The sequence below is a fragment of the Rhinolophus hipposideros genome, assembly GCF_964194185.1.
Source record: "Rhinolophus hipposideros genome assembly, chromosome: 8".
NCBI classification, from domain to species: domain Eukaryota; kingdom Metazoa; phylum Chordata; class Mammalia; order Chiroptera; family Rhinolophidae; genus Rhinolophus; species Rhinolophus hipposideros.
The window spans coordinates 5269357-5293957 of record NC_138054.1 but is presented as its reverse complement, the minus strand read 5'-3'; the positions used below and the strand labels follow the sequence as shown (position 1 = coordinate 5293957).

Here is a 24601-nt window from a genome sequence, read left to right as displayed (position 1 = left end):
CCTCTTCTCGCCTCACCTGGGCTTCTCCTCGCCCTCCGGTCGGCCACCCCCCTCTCCTCGCCCCCACCCCCCGTCACCTGCCCCCGCCCTCGTCCCCCGTTTCTCCCGCCCCGCCCACTGTCCCCGTTCCCGCCCACCGGCCCCGCCCCACCCTCGCCACGCCCCAGCGCGTCTCAGTCCCTCCGCCCATCTCCGCCCCTCCCCGCCCTTGGGCCTTTCCCTCCGCCCCCGCGCGCAGGCCCCGCCCCCTGAGATATACCCACTGCAGACTCCCGGGCCCAGCTTTCGGGTCCCGGAATCGCTATGACTGAGTTTTCCCGGAGACTAGTACGGCGCTGGTGGCTGAGCGCCGTCAAGAAGTAAGTACTGAGCCCGGTGCCCAAGGTCGCCCATCGGACGCCGCCATCCTTGCTGAGGTCACCGCCCGCGGGAGTCGCCCTCTCTGTTATCTTGTCTCCGTAGCAACAGGCGTAGGCTTTCACGGTTTTCCTACAAGTAGGGGAGAGTGGCCTCACGTGACCTTCCGAACCGCGCCCCCACCCCCTCGGCTGGGCCCGGAAGGGTCCGGCGGCCGCCTCTGGAGGCCTGCGCCGGGCGCTCTCCGCGCGTCCCCCTGCGGGCCTCTCGCGCCTCCCGCGGCCCGGAGCCTGCGCGTCGCCACCCTGGTTGCTTCTCGGTTGCAAACGTACGTTGCTAACGCAATAGGACCTATCGTAACACGCTTTGCTTATTTTCTGAACGCTGTGGAAACGCAAGCCGTTATCATCAGTGTGAGGTTTGTTTGCTTTTTAGAAAATACTTCTGCTATAATGTTAAATGGCGGGATACACAAACGATGTAAACACCAAAAAACGAATCTCTGCGCAGGAAACCACAGAAACCTGGAATATGGTGGTTGCCTTGAGGTGATGTTGTTATGAATGATTTTACCGATATTATATATTAAACGGTCGTGTTTTGTTTTAAAAAACTGACTTTATTTTAAAATAAGTAAATTTGTACCATATTTTGTGAGAACTTGCACATTTAGGCCTTCTATGAACATTTTAAATTTTCTTTTCGTTTTTTACTTGGAATTTGCCAGGTACCAAATTCATGTCGGATGCAGTTTTTTTCTGGAATAGGAAAGAAACCTAGTTCAGTTATTTAATATAAAGCTTATTGAAGACCAATTTTATTGAATTACACATTAGTATTTCAAGGTGTGAACCCTAAAGTTCATCATACTCTTTGAAAGTTGCATATTCCAAAGGGGGTGATAACATTTGCTAGGTTTGAGCTTTATTTGCAACTATTATTTTAATCATCTTTTATGTCATTAACTTTATTATTTGGGATCATCATTGTGAACATTAATTTTTTGCTTGTTGGCTCAAACAAGCAAACATTAATTTTGCTTGTTGAACATTAATTTTTTGCTTGTTGGCTCAAAAGTGGCTTGTTGGCCACTTTTTGCTTGTTGGCTCAATATCGTGTTTCTCTGAAAATAAGACACCCGGACAATCAGCTCTAATGCGTCTTTTGGAGCAAAAATTAATATAAGACCCAGTCTTATTTTACTATAAGACCTGGTCTTTATAATATGATAAATAACATAATGTACCTGGTCTTATATTAATTTTTGCTCCAAAACACGCATTAGAACTGATTGTCCAGCTACGTCTTATTTTCAGGGAAACACAGTACTGTGCACTGAATTTTCCCTTCCCCTCTGCTAACTGTGCTTAAAAACTTACCTGGCTGGCTGGTTAAAATATCCAGGATGAGGAGTGAGTCTGTGTCATTTCAGCAGGGCTTCACCAACTAGCATCTCTCTACCTGGGAGGTAGATGTCCCCCAGGCAGGTACCCCACCTCACTAAGAACTGGCTCTCTGTCTGGAATGCTAGCAACTGCTCATCTGTTTTTTTTGCTTTGTTTTAATTAGTTTCAGGTGTACAAAACAATGTAATAGACACTTATCATTTATACCCCTCACAAAGTGATAACCCCCTTCCCCCAGTCTATTACCCCTCTGACATTGCATACAGCCATTACATTTCCACTGTCTCTATTCCTAATGTTGTACTCCACTTCTTGTGACTATGTGTGTATATATATATATATATATATATGGTTGACATTATTATTCAGCTTCAGCTTCATGTGTACAACGCAGTGATCAGGCATCTACACCATACCTGAAGGGGGTCTCCCTAATAAAAGTGTCCATTGGATACCCTACAAAATCTTTACAGCATTATTGATTATATTCCCCAAACACTTTTGTATCCCCATGGCAATCTTGTGGTTACCAATTGTGCTTTTATTGTTTTTTCCTTTTTTTTTTTATTAAATTTATTGGGGTGACAATTGTTAGTAAATTTACATAGATTTTAGGTGTACAATTCTGTATTACATCATCCATAAATCCCATTGTGTGTTCACCACCCAGAGTCAGTTCTCCTTCCATCACCATATATTTGATCCCCCTTACCCTCATCACCCACCCCCCACCCTCTTACCCTCTGGTAACCACTAAATTATTGTCTGTGTCTATGAGTTTTTCTTTCTCATTTGTTTGTCTTGTTCTTTTGTTGTTTTTGGTTTATATGCCACATATCAGTGAAATCATAGGGTTCTCTGCTTTTTCTGTCTGACTTATTTCGCTTAGCATTATACTCTCAAGATCCATCCATGTTGTCACAAATGCTCCTATATCATCTTTCCTTAACGCTGAATAGTATTCCATTGTGTATATATACCACAACTTTTTTATCCATTCATCTATCGAAGGACATTTTGGTTGTTTCCATGTCTTGGCCACCGTAAACAAAGCTGCAATGAACATTGGAGTACACGTGTCTTTATAGAAAAATGTTTTCAGATTTTTTGGGTAGATACCCAGGAGAGCGATTGCTGGGTCATATGGTAATTCTATTCGTAATTTCTTGAGGAACCTCCACACTGCCTTCCATAGCGGCTGCCAATTGTGCTTTCTAATCCCCTCACCTTCTTCCTCATTCCCAACCCCACTCCCACCTAGCAACCCTCAGTTTTTCCTCTATATTTCTGAGATTGTTTCTGATTAGTTCATTCATTTATTCTTTTCTTTAGATTCCACATATAAGTGAAATCGTATGGTATTTGTCTTTCTCCGACTGACTTATTTCACTTAGTGTAATGTTCTCTAGGTCCATCCATATCGTTGCAGATAGTAAGATTTCATTCTTCTTTATGGCTGAGTAATAATACTCCATTGTATAAATGTACCAGTTTCTTAATCTAATCGTCTACCGATGGACATTTCAGTTGTTTCTATGTCTTGGCTATTGTATGTAGTGCTGCAATAAATATAGGAGTGCATAAATTTTTTTGAATTAGTATTTTGGATTTCCCTGGATAGATACCTAGGAATGGAATTGCTGGGTCCTAAGGTAGTTCCATTTCTTGTTTTTTGAGATACCTTCATACTGATTTCCCTAGTGGCTGCACCAATCTGCAATCCCACCAGCAGTGCATCAGGGATCCTTTTTCTCAACATCCTCACCAGCACTTGTTGTTTGTTGATTTTGATGGGTGAGGTGGTATCTCATTGTGGTTTTTATTTTCATTTTTCTAATGATTAGTGAGGTTGAGCATTTTTCGTATGTCTGTTTGCCATCTGTATGACCTCTTTAGAAAAATGTCTTTTCATGTCCTCTGCCCATTTTTTAATTGAGTTGTCTGTGTTTTTTTGGAGTTGAGTTGAATGAGTTTTTATAAATTTTGGAAATTAACCCCTTCTCAAATATATCATTGACAAATATCTTCTCCTGTTCAGTAGGGTCCCTTTTTGTTTTATTGATGGTTTCCTTTGCTGTGAAAAAAACCTTTCAGTTTGACATAATCCTATATGTTTATTTTTTCTTTTACTTTCTTTGCCCGATGGGATATAGCAATAAAAATATTACTCCGGGTAATGTCTGTAAACTTTCTTCCTATATTTTCTTCTAGCTGTTTTATGGATTCAGGTCTTACATTTAAGTCTTAAATCCATTTTGAGTTATTCTTGTATATGGTGTAAGGAGGTGGTCCAGCTTCAGTTTTTTGCATGTGTCTGTCCAGGTTTCCCAGCACCATTTATTGAATAGACTGTCTTTACCCCACCATAAATTCTTGCTTCCATTGTCATAGCTTAAATGACCATATAGGCATGGATTTATTTCTAGGCTCTCTATTCTGTTCCATTGATCTATGTGTCTGTTTTTGCCAGTACCATGCTGTTTTGATTACTGTAGTCTTGTAGTATAATTCGATGTCAGGTATTGTTATACCTCCCACTTGGTCTTATTTCTCAAGATTACAGAGGCTGTCCGGGGTCTTTTATGGTTCCATATAAATTTTAGGATTATATGTTCTATTTCTGTGAAAAACGTCCTTGGTAGTTTGATAGGAATTGCATTGAATATGTATATTGCCTTAGGCAGTATGGACATTTTAACTATGTTAATTTTTCCTATCCACGAACAGGGTATGTGTTTCCATCTATTTGTACCTTCTTTAATTTCTTTCTTCAGTGTCTTATAATTTTCTGAGTACGGATCTTTTACTTCTTTGGTTAAATTTATACCCAGGTATTTTATAGTCCTTGAAGCAATTGGGAATAGCATTGCTTTCTTAATTTCTTTTTCTGATGTTTTATTATTGGTATATACAAATGCTGCTGATTTCTGAATATTAATTTTGTATCCTGCTACTTTACAAAATTCATCTATCAGCTCTAATAGTTTCTTGGTGGAGCCTTTAGAATTCTCTATATATAGTATTATGTCATCTGCATATAATGACAATTTTACTTCCTTACCAATTTGGATGCGTTTTATTTCTTTTTCTTGTCTGATTGCTGTGGCTAGAACTTCCAACACTATGTTGAATAAGAGTGGAGAAAGTGGGCAGCCTTGCCTTGTTCCTGATCTTAAGGGGAATGGAGTATGATGTTAGCTGTGGGTTTATCACATGGCCTTTATTATGTTCAGATATGATCCCTCTATTCCCATTTTCTTAAGGGTTTTTAATCATAAATGGCTGCTGGATTTTGTCAAGTGCTTTTTCTGCATCTATTGATATGATCATGTGATTTTTATTTTTCATTTTGTTAATGTGGTGTATCACATTAATTGATTTGCGGATGTTGAACCACCCTTGCATACCAGAGATGAATCCCACTTGATCATGGTGTATGATCTTTTTAATGTATTGCTGAATTCTGTTCGCTAATATTTTGTTGAGGATTTTTGCATCTATGTTCATTAGAGATATCGGCCTGTAGTTTTCTTTTTTTGTAGTGTCTTTGTGTGATTTTGGGATCGGGTGATAGTGGCCTCGTAAAAAGTGTTTGGGAGCCTTTCCTCCTTTTGGATTTTTTGGAAGAGGTTGAGGAGAATAGGTAATAATTCTTTTTTGAATGTTTTGTACAATTCACCTGTAAAGCCATCTTGTCCAGGGCTTTTGTTTGTTGGGAGATTATTGATTACTGATTCAATTTCCCTGGTGGTAATCAGTCTATTCAGGTTTTCTGTTTCTTCTTGAGTTAGCCTTGGAAGGTTGTATGCTTCCAGAAAATTGTCCATTTCTTCCAGATTGTCAAATTTGTTGGCATATAGTTGCTCATAGTAATTTCTTAAATTTTTTTGTATTTTTGTGGTGTCTGCTTGTCACTTCTCTTTCATTTCTGATTTTATTAATTTGGGTCCTCTGCTTTTTTTTCTTTGTTTGTTTGTTTTTGATTAGTCTTGCTAAAGGTTTGTCAATTTTGTTTATCTTCTCTAAAAACCAGCTCTTGGATTCAATGGTCTTTTGTATTGTTTTTCTGGTTTCTATTTCATTTATTTCCGCTCTGATCTTTATTATCTCCTTCTTGTACTCCCTTTGGTTATTTTGCTGTTCCTTTTCCAGATCCCTTAAGTGTGAAGATAAACTATTGATTAGTGATTTTTCTTGTTTCTTTAGGTAGGCCTGCAATTCATAGCCTGCAATGCTATGAATTTCTCTCTTAGGACTGCTTATGCTGCATCCCGTAGATTTTGGGTCATCATGTTTTCATTTTTGTTTATCTTGAGATATCTTTTGATTTCTTCCTTGATCTCATGGTTGACCCATTCATTATTTAGTAACATGTAGATTTTGGGTCATCATGTTTTTATTTTCATTTATCTTGAGATATCTTTTGATTTCTTCCTTGATCTCCTGCTTGACCCATTCATTATTTAGTAACATGTTATGCAGCCTCCATGAATTGGTGTGTCTTCCAGTTTTTTTTCCTGTAGTTCATTTCTAATTTCATAGCACTGTGGTCAGAGAAGACAATTGGTATGATTTCAGTTCTCTTACATTTATCAAGACTTGTTTTGTGGCTTAACATGTGGTCTATTTTGGAAAATGTTCCATGTGTGCTTGAGAAGAACGTGTATCCTGCAGCTTTGGGGTGAAATGCTCTGAAAATATTGATTAAATCCAAGTGGTCCAATGTGTCATTTAAGGCTGTTGTTTCCATATTGATTTTCTGTCTGGAAGACCTGTCCCTTGTTGTCAGAGGTGTGTTGAAGTCCCCTACTATGATAGTGTTACTGTTAATCTCTGTCTTTATGTCAGTCAGTACCTGTTTTATATATTTAGGTGCTCCTATGTTGGGTGCATAGATGTTTACTAGGGTTATGTCCTCTTGTCGGATCGATCCCTTTATTATTATATAGTGCCTGTCTTTGTCTTTTAATATATTCTTCATTTTAAAGTCTATTTTATCAGATACAAGTATTGCCACTCCAGTTTTTCTCATTTCCATTTGCATGAAATATCTTACTCCAACCCTTCACTTTCAGTCTCTGTGTGTGTTTTGATCTGAGGTGAGTCTCTTGTATACAACATATGCAAGGGTCTTGCTTTCTTATCCATTCAGCCATCCTATGTCTTTTGATTGGAGCATTTAATCCATTTACATTTAAAGTGATTATTGATAGGGACATAGTTACTTCCATTTTTTAAATTTGTGGTTAGATTGTTTTCATCTTTCTTCTGTTTACAGAATCACTTTTAATATATCCTGCATTGCTGGCTTGGTGGACATAAATTCCTTTACCTTATTCTTTTCTGGGAAGCTCTCTTTCTCTCCTTCAATTTTAAATGACAGCCTTGCTGGATAAAGCAATCTAGGTTGCAGGCCTGTTTTCCATCACTTTGAGTATCTCCTGCCATTCTCCTCTGGCCTGCAATGTTTCTATAGAAAAGTCATTTGATAGTCTTACAGAAGTTCCCTTGTATGTAATCCGCTGTCTTTCTCTTGATGCTATTAGGATTATCTCTTTGTCTTTAACCTTTGCCATTTTAACTATAATGTGTCTTGGTGTGGGCCTGTTTGGGTTTATCCTGGTTGGAACTCTCTGCACTTCCTGGGCTTGTATGTTGGTTTCCTTCATCATGTTAGGGAAGTTTTTGGTCATTATTACTTCAAATATGTTCTCAATCCCTTGCTCCCTCTCTTCTCCTTCTGGTATTCCTATGATGCGCATGTTGTTGTGCTTTATGTTATCCCAGAGGTCTCTTAAACCATTTTCATTGTTTTTTATTCTTTTTTCTGTTTATTGTTCCACTTGGGTGATGTCAGCTAACTTGTCTTCTAAATTGCTGATTCAGTCCTGTGCCTCATCTAACCTGCTGGTAATTCCTTCAAGTGTGTTCTTTATTTCAGTTTGTATTCTTTAGTTCTAACTGGTTGTTCTTTATGATTTCTCTATCCTCATGTCATCGCTAAGCTTCTTAAACATTCTTTTTTTAAAAATATCTTATTAGGGATGGGGAATTGGACTTTATTGGGGAACAGTGTGTACTTCCGACTTTCTTCCAAGTCAAGTTGTTGCCCTTTCAATCTTAGTTGTGGTGGGTGCTGTTCAGCTTCAAGTTGTTGTCTTTTCAGTCTTAGTTGTGGAGGGTGCAGCTCAGCTCCAGGTCCAGTTGCCGTTGCTAGTTACAGGGGGCGCAGCCCACCATCCCTTGCTGGAGTTGAACCGGCAACCTTGTGGTTGAGAGGACACACTCCAACCAACTGAGCCATCTGGGAGCTCAGTGGCAGCTCCGCTCAAGGTGCCATGTTCAATCTTAGTTGCAGGGGGCTCTGCCCACTATCCCTTGCGGGACTCGAGGAATCGAACTGGCAACCTTGTGGTTGAGAACCCGCACTCCAACCAGCTGAGCCATCCGGAGGCAGTTCAGCTCAAGGTGCTGTGTTCAATCTTAGTTGCAGGGCGCGGAGCCCACCATCCCTTGCGGGAGTTGAACCAGCAACCTTGTGGTTAAGAGCCCACTGGTCCATGTGGGAATCGAGCTGGCAGCCTTTGGAATTAGGAGCATGGAGCTCCAACCACATGAGCCACCGGGCCGGCCCTCCTTAAACATTCTTATCATCAGTGGTCTGAACTCTGTCTCTGATAGAGGTAACCAACCTATTTCATTTGGTTCCAGTTCTGGAGGTTTCTTTCATTCTTTCATTTGGAACATGTTTCTTTGTTTCCCCATTCTGGCTGGCTTCTGTGTTTGCTTTGATGTATTAGGTAGATCCCCTAGGGTTCTCGGTCTTTACTGATTAAGTTTATGTAGTATGTGTCCTTTATATTTGATTTGCACCACTTCCCTATTCTTCTGTGCGTGTGCTCCAAAGGTGACCCTTGTGTTGTGTGTATTCTCCTGTTAAAGTTGAGCTTTAATTGCTTTTGGCTTGTCAGTAGGTGGGATTGACTCCTAGGCTGACTAGTTGTGAGACTTGGCTGTGCCCACAATGGATGAGCTGCTGCGTGACAGTTGACTGCTCAGATGAGGCTTAGCTTTTATGGGCTCTTGTGCCTGTAGAGAATTCCCTCTGGGTGTGTCACTTTTAGGTCAAACCCGGTAGTACTCTGGTTGGTCTGGAGTTGGCTTCTGGGTGTGTTGAATCTTGTGCCTCGTGGGCTGGGCTCTTAAGCACAACCAAATACACTCACATGTAAAAGCAACCTATAATCCACACTCAACACAGGCAAAAATATCAAAAATTCAAAAATACAAACAAAAAAATTAATACAGAAAAGTGGAAAGAGGGAGGAAAAGTAGGGCAGGTAAGAGAAAAAAGAACAGAAGAGATCGAAAAAGGGGAAAATGTGTGTGTGTGTGTATCTATCTATGCTAAAAATGATAGTAATACTAAAAAAAAAAAAAATAGAAGGCAGTGCCAGTCTTGGCTTAAGCCCACCAAACAATTTCCAGGTTGTCTTCTGCTGGACAAAGAGTCCCCTGCGTCTCATTAGAGGCAGAGGCGGCCAACTGGCACCCAGAGTGACCCTGGCACTACAGTTCTAGATGAGTGCGGCTATGGGGTGCAGATGGTAGTTTTTACAAAGTCAGTGCAGTTTCTGCTCTCGCCTGCACATATGTGTGCTGAGAGCACCACAGCCAGCCACTGGGAGGTGGGCTTATTCCCTGTGCCCAGGTCTCCTGAGTCTTAGGGCACTTTTTTCATCGGGAGGTGTGGAGGGCTGGAGATTTCTGAGCTGCTGAAAGGCCAGAGCTGCCTCTGCTACCTGCTGCTGACCCCTGTGTGTGTCGCCGCAGCTGTAATTGTCCTGCCACCGGCAGGCCAGAAAAGGTGGGGGCTGGGGATGGAGGAGTCTTCTCTCTCCCAGCCCAGCAGTTTCACACTCTTCGCAGCCTCTTCCCTAAGTCACAGCTGCAAACGTGATCTTCCCAGATCCTTTGTAATCTGACACTACTCCTCAGAGACCTACTTAAGGCTCTGGAAGGGCAGAGGTAGGATTGCTGTGGGAGAGTGGGGGGAGGGGCTCACGTATGGTGTTTGCTTTTTTTGTCTGACCTAGGGCCCAGCTGGAGATCTCAGCTGAGGTTACTGCCAGGAGGTAGTAACAGCCCACCTCCTGGCTCTTGTGATCTCTGTTCTGTGTCCTGGGGCCCCCACGTCTCCACACCGCTCCCTTCCCTCTTCCCCTGCTCGCCCAGGTTGGCCACCTTCAAGTAATCCTTGTAAGAGTCTCTTAGAAGTTCTGTGTAATGAGCAGAGTGTCCTTTGATGGGTTATACATGTTCGATTTGTGGTGAGGTCCGGAGGAGAACTCAAGAAGACCACCTCGGTGCCTTCATTTCTATGGCGTCTTATCATGCAGGATGTCATTCTGGGTCTCAGCTCCCGCTCCCCACATAAGAACGCAGGATATAGTGAGGCCAAAAAGGCACACCCACGGAGCCATACATAGGGGAGTCATATCACTATATTCTCGCTGGCGGCTGAGTTGGAGACACAGGAAGTAGGATCAACATGATCCGCAACCCGCCGTCCACTTCTCTCTCTGCCAACCAACCCCACTTGCTAGCTGTAATCTGCCATGCTAACTGCAACCCGCGCTTGCTAGCCAGGCACCATCTTCTTGCTAGCCCCCATTTTGCTGCTAGCGTAGCCACGGCGGTATATTAGTGGGTAATGACTAACTGGTTACAGCTGACGGCCATCCAATCACAGCTGATGGCCGTCTACTACCCGAGCCAGCACCTTTCCACATGAAGCCAAGAGCCTGGAAACTGCTCTCCTGGCTCTTTCCCCATAGAGGGAAAAGAATTAACCTGATAATAGTTTATACTTTGTTAATCAGTGACTGCAAAGGCTGTTTCTGGACTTTGGGCACAAGACTAAATTCTTTCTGTTCACGCTATTTACCCCCTTGGTCTAAGACTCCTGCTCGCTTCTGTCTTGCCTGCCTTTCATTTACTTCTTGCTTGTGGAAAAATTTACATGGCCCTTGGGCTCTGGCTGCTTTTATAATATCTATACAGGCATACCTCATTTTATTGCACTTGGCTTTATTGCACTTCACAAGTATTGCATTTTTTACAAATTGAAGGGAAGAACTTCTCTACCAGCAAGAGGCTCGCTTTACTATGATACTTTGAGTGGATATAATACCTGGAACCAAACCTACAGTATCTCCAAGGTATGGCTGTATTTAATTTGAATTGCTACAAATAACGTGCTGGATAGTATCTTCCTTTTCCTTTATTATAAAATTACTACAGTTAGCTTCTGTATGATTTCTTATCTAGGGATAATTTTGGAAACCACTAACCATTTGCAATCAGCTTGCTGGGGCAAGTATATGGAAAATATTTACAGAGGAACAGCATTTTGGTATATAAGGGTTGGGAATAATTAGAAATCAGTTTGCCTGTTTGCAGTCCTCTGCAGGTCATTAGTTTCCCAGCACTTCAGCTGCACGTGAGTGGAACAGCAATGAGAGCCAGTCAGGAAGACTTTGAAAATGCAATGAATCAGGTGAAACTGTTGAAGAAGGATCCAGGAAATGAAGTGAAGCTAAAACTCTATGCACTATACAAGCAGGTAAATACCTAAGTTCTGATATAATGTAGAGACATTTTGAGCAAGTAGCTCCTCAAATACACATGTTGTGTGGTTTACTAAAATTCAGCTTTAATATTTTGGGGTTGTTTTGCTGCCTTTCCTCTAAAAAATGTGTTAACCTAAAAATAAAAAGTAAGAGGCAACAAGTATTTATTTGAGATCACAGAATTGCAATTTTGGGTACAGATGAAGACAGAAATCCAAATTGTGTCTCAAGGCAAGGGAGTTTTATGAGAAAAGAAAGGGAAATGATTATATAAATAGAGGAAAGAAATTCCTATTGGTGCTAACAAACTGACTTACTCTTTAGCTACACATGGCTGACTGATTATATCTTCAGAAAGAGTGTCCAAAATCAATAGTCCTTGTGGTCAGAATGTTAGTTTTCCTGTTGGTTTCACAAAAAATTGTTTATAAGACAGTATTGCTTTGGCCCAATCCAAAGGTTATTTTGCTAGTTCAAACATTCCAAAGTTTCAAGGACCAATATGTGCAAGACAGTTCCTCTGCAATAGCTGCTCTGGCTCTATTTTAAAATGGCTCCACCTATGTCAGCTTTTCACAGGTGTATACGTAAGTGTTTGTATATTAGACTCTCAAATGCTATTATTCAAAAAGTAACCGGTCAGAATCACTCCAGAGTAAGAGACTTAAAGGCTGTAACAACCAAATGTGTAGATCTTATTTGGTTGCTGATTAGAATAAATCAACTGAAAAAGTTGTCTGAGAAAACTGGGAAATTTGAATATGGACTGAGTGTTAGATAACACCTAGGAACTTCAGTTAATGGCGTTGTGGTTATATAAGAAAATGTTGATTTTTTTTTTTTATATATAGGAATGTGTACTAAGTATATAGGGGTGAAATAGTACGGTGTTTGGAATTCAATAAAATAATTGAAGCAAAAAAAAGGATGGGGAAAGTAACTATGGCAAAAAGGGATAGTTGTTGAATTTGGGTGATGAATATTTTGAATTTATTATAACTTATTTTTGTTTATGTTTGAAAGTTTTTATAACAAAATTGTAAAACTTAAGTTTTTAAGTTGCAATGTCTAAGGACTGACTTCTCTGGAAAGTCAGCCCCTCTGGGCTCCTGTGTGTTCTGTTTTTCTCTTTCTGTGATTGGTCTGAGCCTCTCTTACTTTCATATGGGTGTGTATAATGAAGAATTTAACTTTACCCAAAAAGAGATCTGGCTTTTGCCCTTGGCTTCTGGGCAAGGTTACCATAGGTTACCCAATATCTACAGCTTTGAAACACCATGTCTGATAGGGGTGTCTTTGTTTCCCTGGAGAGTCTAACAGTGATTTAGAGTGGGACTGGCCACACAAGTAACAACATGATTTAGAGGTGGGGCTTCCGTTACACTTTCAATTATGCCTGTGCGATGGAGCCCCAAGTGAAAACTCTGAACACTCAGGCTTCAGTGACCTTGCCTAGGCACTGCTCCGTGTTCGTTGTCATCCATCAATTCTGGGAGAAGTACACCGTCCTAACTCCACAGTGGGGACCGGAGGCAGGTACTTCCCCAGACTTCCCTAATGCGTCTCCTCCCTTGCTGATGTTACTCTGTATCCTTTCCAGCAATAAACTGTAATCGGAGTATAACAGCTTTCAGTGAGTTCTTGTGAGTCATTCTTGCAGATTATTGAACCTGAAGGTGGTCTCAGCACCTCCCCAGCCTCGCACTGGGTATCAATTTGGGGAAGTCTTGAGGGCTGTTGCTCTAATTTCTCAGGTACCTAACTTGTGCAGAGCCACTTTTATCTCTGTTTTTCCAAAGTCTTAGCCTCATTTACTTCCTTGTGTTTTTCAAAGCCTCTTTTTCCTTTCCTCTTTTAGCCAATTATATTATGAAATTAAAAATTTTTAAATGTGGTTATTAAGTGGGGTTTTAAATTGCCATTTCTGAAAAGTAGTTGAGTAGGGTATTTTATTCATCTGAAAACACTCTCTCTGCCCTTTAGACAAAGTCAGGTGCTTTTTGCTTTCAATTCAAGTCCTTTGGTTCAGTTTCCTAAGGGCCAGTGGCTCTGACAGCCTCAGCTTGCTCCCTCAACATTACATCTCTGTTGTTCAGTTACCAGAAATCCACTGCTGAATTAGTGGTAGTTTTTTGTACCTCTGAATGGTTTTTAGAATATACTGTGGATTTTCAAATGTTTATTGGCTAGTTATGCTTGAAGATTGTTTGCTTGAATATTCTATTATATGTGAAAAATGTGATCATCAGTATAAAACTAATGAACTATTCAAGTTTTTGAAAAGTGCTTTCCCGTAACCTTTATCTTGCATTATTGTCATATGCAGGCAGTTAACTTATTTTAGAGACTCATAGCCAATGGCACATTTTGTCTCTCCAGTCTTTTTTCTGTTGTTTATGCATCTGTGACAGTGTTTGGGAGGGAAAGGTGCATTCGTGCTAGTTATGCATTTTATGGATCTTAAATATTTAAGGCTTCAAATTGCATGGATGGACATTTGGCTAATAATTGCCCCTCCTTTCACAGGCCACTGAGGGACCTTGTAGTATTCCCAAACCAGGTGTGTTTGACTTGATCAATAAGGCCAAATGGGACGCATGGAATGTTCTTGGCAATCTGCCCAAGGTAAATTTACTTGTTACTCTGCTTTTGTTTTAATTGCTATACTCCTAAAGGAAGTTAGGTGTTTCTCATTATCAATCTACTGTAGATGGAGCCTTAGAGATCTTGATGTAACTCTATTGAATCAGAACCTCTGTTCTTTCTTCATTGCAAGATGCTACTTTTCAGCACAGTTAAGTTTCTCAAAATGCTTATACATTGACCATGGGCTGAAGTTACTTGTCATCTTCTCTTCAGGAAACTGCCCGGCAAAACTATGTGGATTTGGTGTCCAGTTTGACTTCTTCATCCAAATCCTCTGGCCAAGTGAAGCCTGGAGCAGACAGGGAACGACAGGGATATGAAAACCTGGTGGTGACCTCTGAAGACGGCATCACAAAGATCATGCTGAACCGGCCCATCAAAAAGAATGCAATCAGCACTCAGGTGACATTACCTGCCCTGGAAGTTCATGCTCCTGTTCTTTTCTTCCTCTGTCTGTTACACTCAAAAACTATAATGTTTCAGCACCATTCCTACTTTTTGTGTGATCTCATTTGGTCTGTGCAGAAAGATTAGTAATAGTGGCTACATCTTCATACAACTGAGTTGGGCACTTATTATTTAGAATTTGTGGGCTTCGGGCAGGTCCTACATGCCCCAAAACCTCTGTAACTTTCCTAATGATGGAAGGCCAGATAAATTAATGTCAATGGACTATACGTTGATATAAGAGAATATGCTTAGAGGTTCGCTAAGATCCATATAAACTATGCCCAGAAGTATCCTCATGTCACTTAGACTTGACAGTGAGTACTATTCTACCTGCATGGATCTTTATTTTATACAAGTAGAGAGGAGAGAAGGACTTCATCTTAAATAGATTGCAACCCAGCTTTGCTTGAAATGTTCTACTTCACAAGAGCAACTTTAGTCTTTGAACCTATCATTGAACTAAAATGATAATAAAAATAAGCACGTAAGCCCTTTCACCTTGAAAAACTTATGAAGAATTAATTGGATGCTTGGTGCTGGAAAGGAAGTAAAATTTGAGAGGCTATAACCCCTTTCATTGGATTTATCATCTACATCGTAGCAGAAAGAGCATATAACTTAAAATAGTCTTAGATAAGAATTCCATGATGTTGGATATGTGCCATTCAATTAATAAAATGTTTGGTTCTCAAAATGTATTTTCTTTCCTCCTGTTCATTTCTATTAAGTTGGTGCAAAAGTGATTGTTGTTTAAAAGGTTAAAAACAAATGCAAAAATCGCAAGTACTTTTGCACCAACCTAATATATTATCATGGTAATAATAACACTAGCTACCCTTATAGAGTGCCTAATATGTGTCAGCACTTTCCACACAGAGGTTTGTTTAATCCCCACAAGGAGCCCACTGTTGTTACTATTTAACAATAAACTAATTAGATTAAATAGTAACTTGCTCAAATTCACATAACTAATAAGCAGGAAAACCTTACTGAAACCCGATATACCCATCTCCTAATCATGGCTCTTGCCAGTTACCCTGTCATGCTGTGTGTCATCATATCTATAATAATAATGGAATGACTTCTTCATTCCCTCCCTCAGTGGAAATGATTTCACCTTTATTCATATATTTTGTAAAGTCCATACATTTTTTTTTTCAGTCTCTGTGTATCTGTAAATATCAGCCATCATCATTCTCTTCCCACATTAAAGTCTCATCCGAGGTAGAAACTGTAACTGTTTTAAATGCATTAAAAGCTATAACAACTACACAGCCAAGGTTTTCAGAGATGTTGCTGATTTGAAATATTGGGCCCATTGTCTTTGATTGTCATTACAATGTCTTAGAAATCCCAGCCCTTTAACACTCATTAACACTTCCCAGACTGCCTAGGACCCTCCTGCTCCTTCTTGAGGTCCCAACTGAAAAATTGCTTCTAGGAAATCTCTCCCTGGACCCCTCCCATCCTGTTCCTCGCCCTAGATCAGTGCCTCTTCTGAGCTTCCTGCTACTTTGTACTTCCCACCCATTTTAGAGCTATCCCCTTCATTAGCTCAAGGACTATCTTTTTTGTTCACTTTTGGAAAAAAGTGGATATAGCCCCAGCACCTACTGTAGCACTTGGTACATAATACAATTCATTATAAAATGAATGAAACTCCTTTCAAGTGTATTGGGCTGCCTTTTGGGTTATGTAAATACAACCAACATAAATGTGTGGCACTTTGCCAAGAGCAGGCTTGCAGACTGAAATTTAGTGAATCCACTGGCTGATGGGTCTCATTTTCAGAGTTCCTTTCTTTCCCTCGTCTTCCCTCTTTCATATAGATGTATTACGAAATCATGCTTGCACTTAAAACCGCAAGCAAGGATGACTCAACCATAACTGTTTTAACAGGTAAGACATTTTCTTGGATTTCTTTCTATTTGTGGTATTTCGTACTAGATAGGAAATTAGATAAATAAACTTTCTAGGACTGAGAGACTGTAATTTTTAAATATATGGAAAATATAATAGACACAAGATTGATATCTTTGTCATGTAAAAAGCAGATACCAATGGTAAGAAAAATACCATTAGTACTAAAATTGGGTACCTCCCAAAGGAAAGGTCTTATGCAAGAAAAATAATTTTTGTAACATTGCTTATAATCGTGAAAATGTAAAAACATTCTAAGTATGTTGCCATAATAGAATAAAAATGCAAATTATAGAAAATCCACAAGATTGTATATTGCACAAGCATTAAAAATTAAAATTGTAAAGACCAACAATATAGAAAATGTTTAAGATCATTTTTAAAAATATTAAAAATTACGTTAGCATTGTATCAAACTGGAAAGTATGGTGGATGCCCATGGACCTGGACTGATGAGAACACGGAAAAAGAAAGTCGCTGCATCTGGAAGGGGCACCATGCGTAGTGGGCTTAAATTAAGCTCAGGACTTAGAACAACTTGAGTTTATATCCTGGCTTACTCCTTACTATCTGTGGGTGACCTCTGCTTCCTGAATGGAGAAGAGTGTTTTACTAACGCCATTGAATGGTTGCGATGGTGACAGGAGATAATGCAGGTAAGGGCCCTGGAGCACAGCCGATTCGCGATAGAAGACAGCTATTACTGTTTGTTGGCATGGCAGAAGGAGTGATTTTCTTTTCTTTTAATTTTTGTTAAAATTTGTAAAATAAATATTATCTAGACATATCAGATAGCTTTTACTAAAAAAAAAAACCAACAAAAAAAACAAACGGGGTTTGTGGGGAAAAAGTAATAGCTGATTCGAGAGAATGAAAGGGAAGCATTGAAGATGGCTCTGGTATTTCATGTGTATACCCAGGTAATTTAGGAGAATGGAGATAAGAAATACAATAGTCTAGACATACCACTGGTTTGATACAGGAAAGTAATGTTTTTAAATTAACTATATTTTAATAAAAGTATAATATACTGTGTTTCCCCGAAAATAAGACCTAGCTGGACAGTCAGCTCTAATGCGTCTTTTGGAGCAAAAATTAATATAAGATCCGGTATTATATTATATTGTATTATGTTATATAAGACCGGGTCTTATATTAATTTTTGCTCCAAAAGACACATTAGAGCTGATGGTCCGGCTAGGTCTTATTTTTGGGGAAACACGGTACTATCTATTCAAATCTTTATCTTGAAGATAAAGAATTGGAAAATGGCCAATTTTTTATATCATTCAGGAGCACTTCAAAAGTATTCATTCTTTATTTTTAAGGTGTAGAGTTAAAAAAATAGATCAGTTGGACTTACCTTTCTAATTGATGTTATTTAGATTCGCCAAATTCTGGTTTTGCTCCTAGTGAATTTGTCTTAGATTAAAAAAGAGTGAATTAAAGGCGTCTTGTGTTTCTGTGAGTTTTTCCTTTTTGTTCAAATAAAGCAAGTTTTTATCTTATTGACACTAAAAAATTTATAGTCAGGTCTTCACTGTGGAGTTTATTTTTTATTACAAAATGGCTGTCTTGTTTCATTTAATGCTTTTTGCCTTGAACTCAGCCTTGTCAAATAGTAATACCATAACACCTGCTTCAGTATTGTTTGCACTTGTCTGCAAACCTTTACCCATTATTTTAACTTTACACTTTTCTGAATTATTTTTTTATTGAGTGTCTTTTGCACATTGTTGTATTTTCTCCCTTTGATCCAGTCTGAGTTTTTCTCATAAAGGTGCATTTACCTGTTTAGATTTATGTGTATGACAGACCTATTAGGTTTTGGTTCTGGCACCTTACATGCTTTCTATTTATAATGCTTTTTTGATTGTTATTTTTTACTTCATGGTCTGTGTTTTCCTTCTTTTGCTTTGTGTGTGTTTTATTTCTCATAGTTTGGAAGCTTTTTACTTATTTTAGTAATTCCTTTCATAGGTTTATGGGGTACACACCAACGTCTCTATCTTGTATTATTCCCTTTGGACAGTATCTGTCGTTAACCCCTATGAAACGCGAAAAAGTTAGCATGAATTTCCCGATACCCCTAATCCTCTCTTCCAAGTGTATAGTCTGTTAAATACAGCTCGATTATTTTCTAGCATTGAATGTTGCTGGGAAGATGTTGAGGCTACCATTAATTTTGCTTTTAGCCCCTTTATAAGATCATTTTTTTTCCTAGATGACCATGGGATACTTTCCCATTCTTTATCACTTTTTAAAAACTGATTACTAAGACCTTATTTCAAGTTTTCTTTGATAGTATCTCTGAATATTTTTGTTTTAATTGATCTGTTCTCTTTGAAAGAAATTCTAGTTATGGGAAAGAAATGTCTGGTCTGTAGGGACTGTTATCTGTTACTTTCTCTGAATTCTTAACTCTTGTCTTGCATTTATTTTGCTCAGTTGTCTCAATCCTGTACTCCAATGCCCTGACTGCATTTTTAGCAATGTCTCTTCCCCTTTTACTGCTTCTAATGCATCATTTCCCTAATGGTGATGGTTTTCTCTTTCATTTGTTCCTGAACTCTCAGGTACCTTTTTATTTCTTTTTACTGTCCATCACTTCTATTTTGAGTCTACAGGACAGCTCAGCTCTTAATGTTATTACACACATACACACACACATTCAGTGCCAAAAAAATGTATACACATTTTAAGAAAGAAAAAAACTGTTAAAATTGTAATGCTCAATACATACCGATAGAAAAAGATGAATACAAGTCACGTTTGATTTCTGCAATGACAAGAGGTGCTCAAAGCATCCAGACACTTCTCGTGGCGAACTGTTGCTTGAGCAACATTGACCAAAGTGTCCACTTGTATACATTTTTTGGCACCCCTACATATATTTTATATATATATATATATACACACATATATACATATATAATATAACATATATTATATATATATGACTAGCATAAGAATTTGGAAAAGAAGTTTTATTGCTCATAAAGTTATTGAAAATACTATTTGTGGCACTATTTTCTCCTGGTAGAAATATAGGAAACTATTAAGGGACAAATTTATCATGTAATAATACTGCTAAAATCACACACAGCTCTTTGTTTCTCAGTACCCCAAATATAACTGTCCGAAGCCCTACTGCAAAACAAACATGTCCTTTGATTCTTTCCTTTGAAACTTGTCCTTGAACCCATTCTACTGGGATCTCTACCATTTGCTTGGGTCTCCACTGACCTTGGTATCATTAAATACTGGGACTTTTTCAAGCTTCATCTAACTTTCCATCCTTAAAGTTCTGTCTTCCCTGGGCTCCAGTGGCACAGCCTGCCCCTGGTTTTCCCCCCTCCCTAGTTGCTCTCTCCGAGCTTCTTTGCAGATTCATACTCTACGTGGCCATCAAATGGGAGAGTTCCTGAAGGTTTAGCCCTAGGCACTCTTCTCTATGTTCTCCCTGGGCCCTCTCACCCATGTCCACACTTCAACAAAAGTCAATATGTGAGTGATTTGCATATCTTCAGTCCAGGATGCCCCAGACTGGTGTACCCACCTGGCACTTCCTCATGGGTGTCACCTCCCACATTTCTCTCTCTACATGTTTTACAATGTTCCAAGTCACAGTGGGTGACTGCACATCTACCCTATTAGGTAGACCAGAATCCTAACACTCATTGACAGTTTTCTCCCCCTCACCTCCCATGTCCAGTCTAATCCCATTTCACCTTATCAATGTCTCTGGAATCAGTCCTTTTTTGTCCCCTGTCTCCTCTGCACTAGTCCAAGCCACCATGGACTCTGAACTGAAGTGAGCCCATATCTAGTCTCTCTGGTCCCCTCTTGCCTGCCTCTCTCCCATTCCTAGTCCAGTCTCCTCACTACTTTCAATATAATCTTTTTCCAAATAAGAAAGAAAAATCTATTAACAAATGGTACAAGAGCAACTAAATTTCCATATGGGGGAAGATGAACTTCAATCCCATCTTACACCCTACACAAAAATTAATTTAAAAGCTATTTAAGCATAAAAGCCAGAAACATAAGAAGAAAATATCTTTGTTTACCTTGGGGTAGGCAATGATTTCTTGGACAGGACAAAAAAAGCATTAACCGTAAAAGAAACAATTTATAATTAGGCTTTTCAAAATTTAAAATGTCTGCTTATCAAAAGACAAACTGAATATAAAGCCACAGACTGGGAAAAAAAATTGCCATACATAAATCTGATTAAGGACTAATATCCAGAATACATAAAGAACTTCTACAAATTAATAAAATGAACCACCAGATTTAAAAACTGGATAAAGACTTGGACACTTCTCTAAAAGAAGTGAAAATGTGCTCAATATCATTAGTCATCAAAGAATGCAAATTAAAACCACAATGAGATATTTCACCCACTAGATGGCTAAAATCCCAAAACAGACTATACCAAATATTGGTAATTATGTGGAGCAACTGGAACTCTTAGACATTTCTGATATGAAAACACTCTGGAGTGTTATTTTTTATTTGGCAACTTGTTATAGAACTACACATCAGCTCGGTGACACACCAATCCACACCTGGGCAATTAAGATAAATTAAGGATATGTTCACAAAAAACTTGTACAAGTACCTGAGGCTGAACAATAATGAATGCCAACTATAATTTTATATATATATGTATGTATATATATATATATATGTATGTATATATATATATGTATGTATATACTTACAAGAAGCGGAGTACAGCATTAGGAATAGAGACAGTGGAAATGTAATGGCTCTGTGCGATGTCAGAGGGACAGTGAATGGGGGGAGGGGGGTTCACACAGTGTGAGGGATATAAATGATAAACGTCTAAGTATTACTTTGTCTTGTGCACCTGAAACTAATAAAAAAAATATTTTAAAAAACCTTGTACAAGAACAATTATCCCTGTTTCACAGTAGCCAAAAACTGAAAATAAGAAAATGTCCATTAATAGATGGGTAAATAAACAAGTTGTTGACTATTCATACAATGGAATGCTACTCCGCAATAAAAAGTAATGAGTAATTGATACACACAAGAACATGGTAAATCTTGAAAACTTAGTTCAGTAAAAGAGGACAGGCACATAAAAGTACATATTGTATGATTCCATTGAGATAAAGGCAAAACTATTCTATGCTGATTGAAGCCAGAAAGTCCCACCACTTGGTGGGGTGGTATTATATCTGGAAGGGAGCTCAAGGGAACTTTCTCTGGGATGATAGATATGTGCTGTATCTTGTTCTACATGGATCACACAGGTATTTACAATTATCAAAAAATTAATTGAACTGTCTTGAAACTGGTCATTTTGTATGTAAATTATAATTGAATTTAAAATTACAACAGCAACAACAATAAAACACCTTCAATGGCTATTCTCCCATGCTCCATCCTGCCTTTCCTCATCCTACATCTGCTTCTTCCCCCTGCCTTTTCCTGCTCTGGCACGGTGGCACTTCTTTGAACCCATCATAAACACTGAGATTCCCCCCTCCACAGAACATTTGCAAATGCTGTTCCCTCTGCATGAGTGTTCTTCCCACACCCTTTTTTCTAGGTAATCTTGCCTGCCTTTCAGATCTCAGTCAGTTGCCCCTTCCTTAGGAAAGTCCCTCCCTAAACTCCTTGATTAAAGCAAACCCCCATTACATATTCTCGTATTATCGTCATGTACCTCTCCTTTCTGTCATAGTTGGGTTGCTTACATTTATTATTTGTGTGTTTTTCAATATATGTCCAACTTACCAACTAATCTGTAAATTAGGACAAAAACCAGAGCTGGTTCACCAGTGTGTTTCCAGTGGTTGGCATAGAGCCTGGTCCATAGTAGATACTCAGTAATTATAGAATGAATGCATGGTGAGTTCCTTGATTTTATTTACAGGAAATGGTGACTATTACTGTAGTGGGAATGATCTGACTAACTTCACTGATATTCCTGCTGGTGGAGTAGAAGAGAAAGCTAAAAATAGTGCCATTATGCTGAGGTAAGAGTGACATTTGTGTAATCATAGAGGTCTCATTGGTATTTATCAAAGTAGTATTTATTTAAATACTTCTTTGTGTCAATGTAATTAATGTTACTTTGAACAGGCATAGTTCCCTAAACTGCTTCTATCAATAGGTGGGCCTTCATTCTGTCACTTGAACTTCTGTTCATTCTACTGTTCTCCAGGAGATTTGTTTGGAAAGCATAAAAGTCAACTGTAGTAAATAAAATTCTCTCCTATTAAGGCAGAGGAATTTAGCAAATTCTCATCTGGCCAGAGGAATGCATGACTTCCATGTTTGCTGGTAATAGGACACTTTGAAGTAGTCTCAAAACACAGAGCCTGTGAAGGCTTCTCATTCTATCTCATTTATCCCTGCTGAGTCTCTGATTCCCACTGGGCTGTAACGTTACAGCACGTGCTCAGTCGGCCATCTTAATCTGTAAGCCTACCAGGAGGTTTACAGCCCTGACGTAACTGCCCAGAATACAAGATTTGAGACAAGGTTGAACTGTAGGACTCACTCTGTGAGCTTCCATCAAGTGCCATTCAGATGGGTGTCGTGGATGAATCTGGTGTGGCAGATGAGGGAGGTGGCACGACAGGGAAGCCCTGCTGGGTGATGTGGAAACACCCAGCTGGGCCAGAGGAGTTTGTTATTTCAGACTCCTGCTGTCTTACCTATACTTTAGTAATGCTGCTTTGAAACATTTGAATATGCTTTTGTATTTCCATTTCTGTAGGGATTTTGTAGGTTGTTTTATAGATTTCCCTAAGCCTCTGATCGCAGTGGTAAATGGTCCAGCTGTGGGAATTGCAGTCACCACTCTCGGGCTATTTGATGTTGTGTATGCGTCCGACAAGGTAAGTGAGCTCCCAGAAATTTAGGAAGTCATGCAAGTAAAAATGAGATCCTTTGAATTCTCCTTTATTGTTGCCAGTAGCATACAGGTTACATTTGGTTTGTGGTTGGGTGGACTAAATTTTTCCCAAAAAGGTAGTCTAACTAATTTGACTCATTTTATTTTGAATTTTTAACTTGAATTTTTCTAAACACCAATATGATTGTGACCAGTGTCTAAACTCTTTTAATCAAATTATACACAGCAGTGATGCAATTTTCATATTACTCTAAAATAATCCGAAGACCCTGACAGCTTGTTATAGGGGGTAGGAGGGTAGGTAACATCTTTGCAGGTTATGCAAGTGGATCATTTGATACTTTTTTCCCAAGTAAATGAATTCTGGAATTTAGAATTTTAGAATAAGAAGGAACTTCCTAAAGCTCAGAGAAGTTACTTGCCCAAAATAATTCTGCCTTCTGTTCACCATTGAATTACAGATTTTTTTTTCTTACTACAATAGTAATATATGTCATAGGAGAAAATACAATTTTGAAAATGTGGAAAAGTACAAAGAATAAAGTTAAACATCATTCCTTATCTTACCACTCAGAGATAACCAGTGCTAACATTTGGGTTATGTAACTTATCTGATTTAACCAGTCCCTTACTACTGGACTCTTGTCTATTTCCAGTTTTTGACATTATAAGCAAAGGTATGATTAATATTTATTTTAGAACTTTTACCCTAGAATTTTTACTGTATAGCTAATAACAACTTCTAGGGTTATCTGATTTTTAGAGTGACTTTTGCATATATGATGGTAAGATTTGCTGATCTACAATCTGGTGGGAAACTTGTGGTTTTTACCACTGAAGAGATTCCTAGTTATGTTTGGATGTATTTTCCCCACTGATACAGGACCATATATTAGGGTCCTTAACTCTTTGGTTTATCTTTTACTGGATTCCATTTAACAGATTGGGCATGCTGGCAGACCTAATTATTAATAATTTTCCCCTGAAAATAGCAAATGAAATTCTAGGTGCTATGCTGCCTAACTTTTATAGGTGGTAATTTCTGTCCAAAGGTAGAAATCAGTAGTCTTTGGTCACGTTCTGTGGCTTAAATGACCAATTAATCGACCTGCTTTAAACAGGGGTGTCATGAGGAGTTCCTGACCTGAATTTGGGGGTCTCATTCTTCACTATTTGGAGGGCAAATATCGTCATATTTGAATCTTGTCCTAAGTCTCCCACTGTATTCAAAATGACTGTCCTAAACATCATCCTTTTAAAGTTGTCTAGGACTTCCATCTTATGATATAAAT

The 24601-nt window shown here is 39.0% G+C and overlaps 1 protein-coding gene across 11 annotated transcripts in view; it reads left to right on the top strand.

Moving 5' to 3' along the window:
* The first annotated feature begins 230 nt into the window (after positions 1 to 230).
* ECI2 (enoyl-CoA delta isomerase 2) overlaps positions 231 to 24601 on the top strand; it is a 37697-nt gene continuing 13326 nt past the window's right edge. The window contains exons 1-9 of one of the 11 annotated variants that reach the window (XM_081057081.1): positions 251 to 359; positions 793 to 905; positions 10895 to 10984; positions 11226 to 11388; positions 13922 to 14020; positions 14255 to 14443; positions 16321 to 16390; positions 22323 to 22425; positions 23172 to 23292. In XM_081057081.1, coding sequence (XP_080913207.1) covers positions 11281 to 11388; positions 13922 to 14020; positions 14255 to 14443; positions 16321 to 16390; positions 22323 to 22425; positions 23172 to 23292 — 690 coding nt within the window. In that variant the 5' untranslated portion in view covers positions 251 to 359; positions 793 to 905; positions 10895 to 10984; positions 11226 to 11280. The other 10 variants (XM_081057080.1, XM_081057076.1, XM_081057071.1 and 7 more) reach the window with 10 other exon arrangements.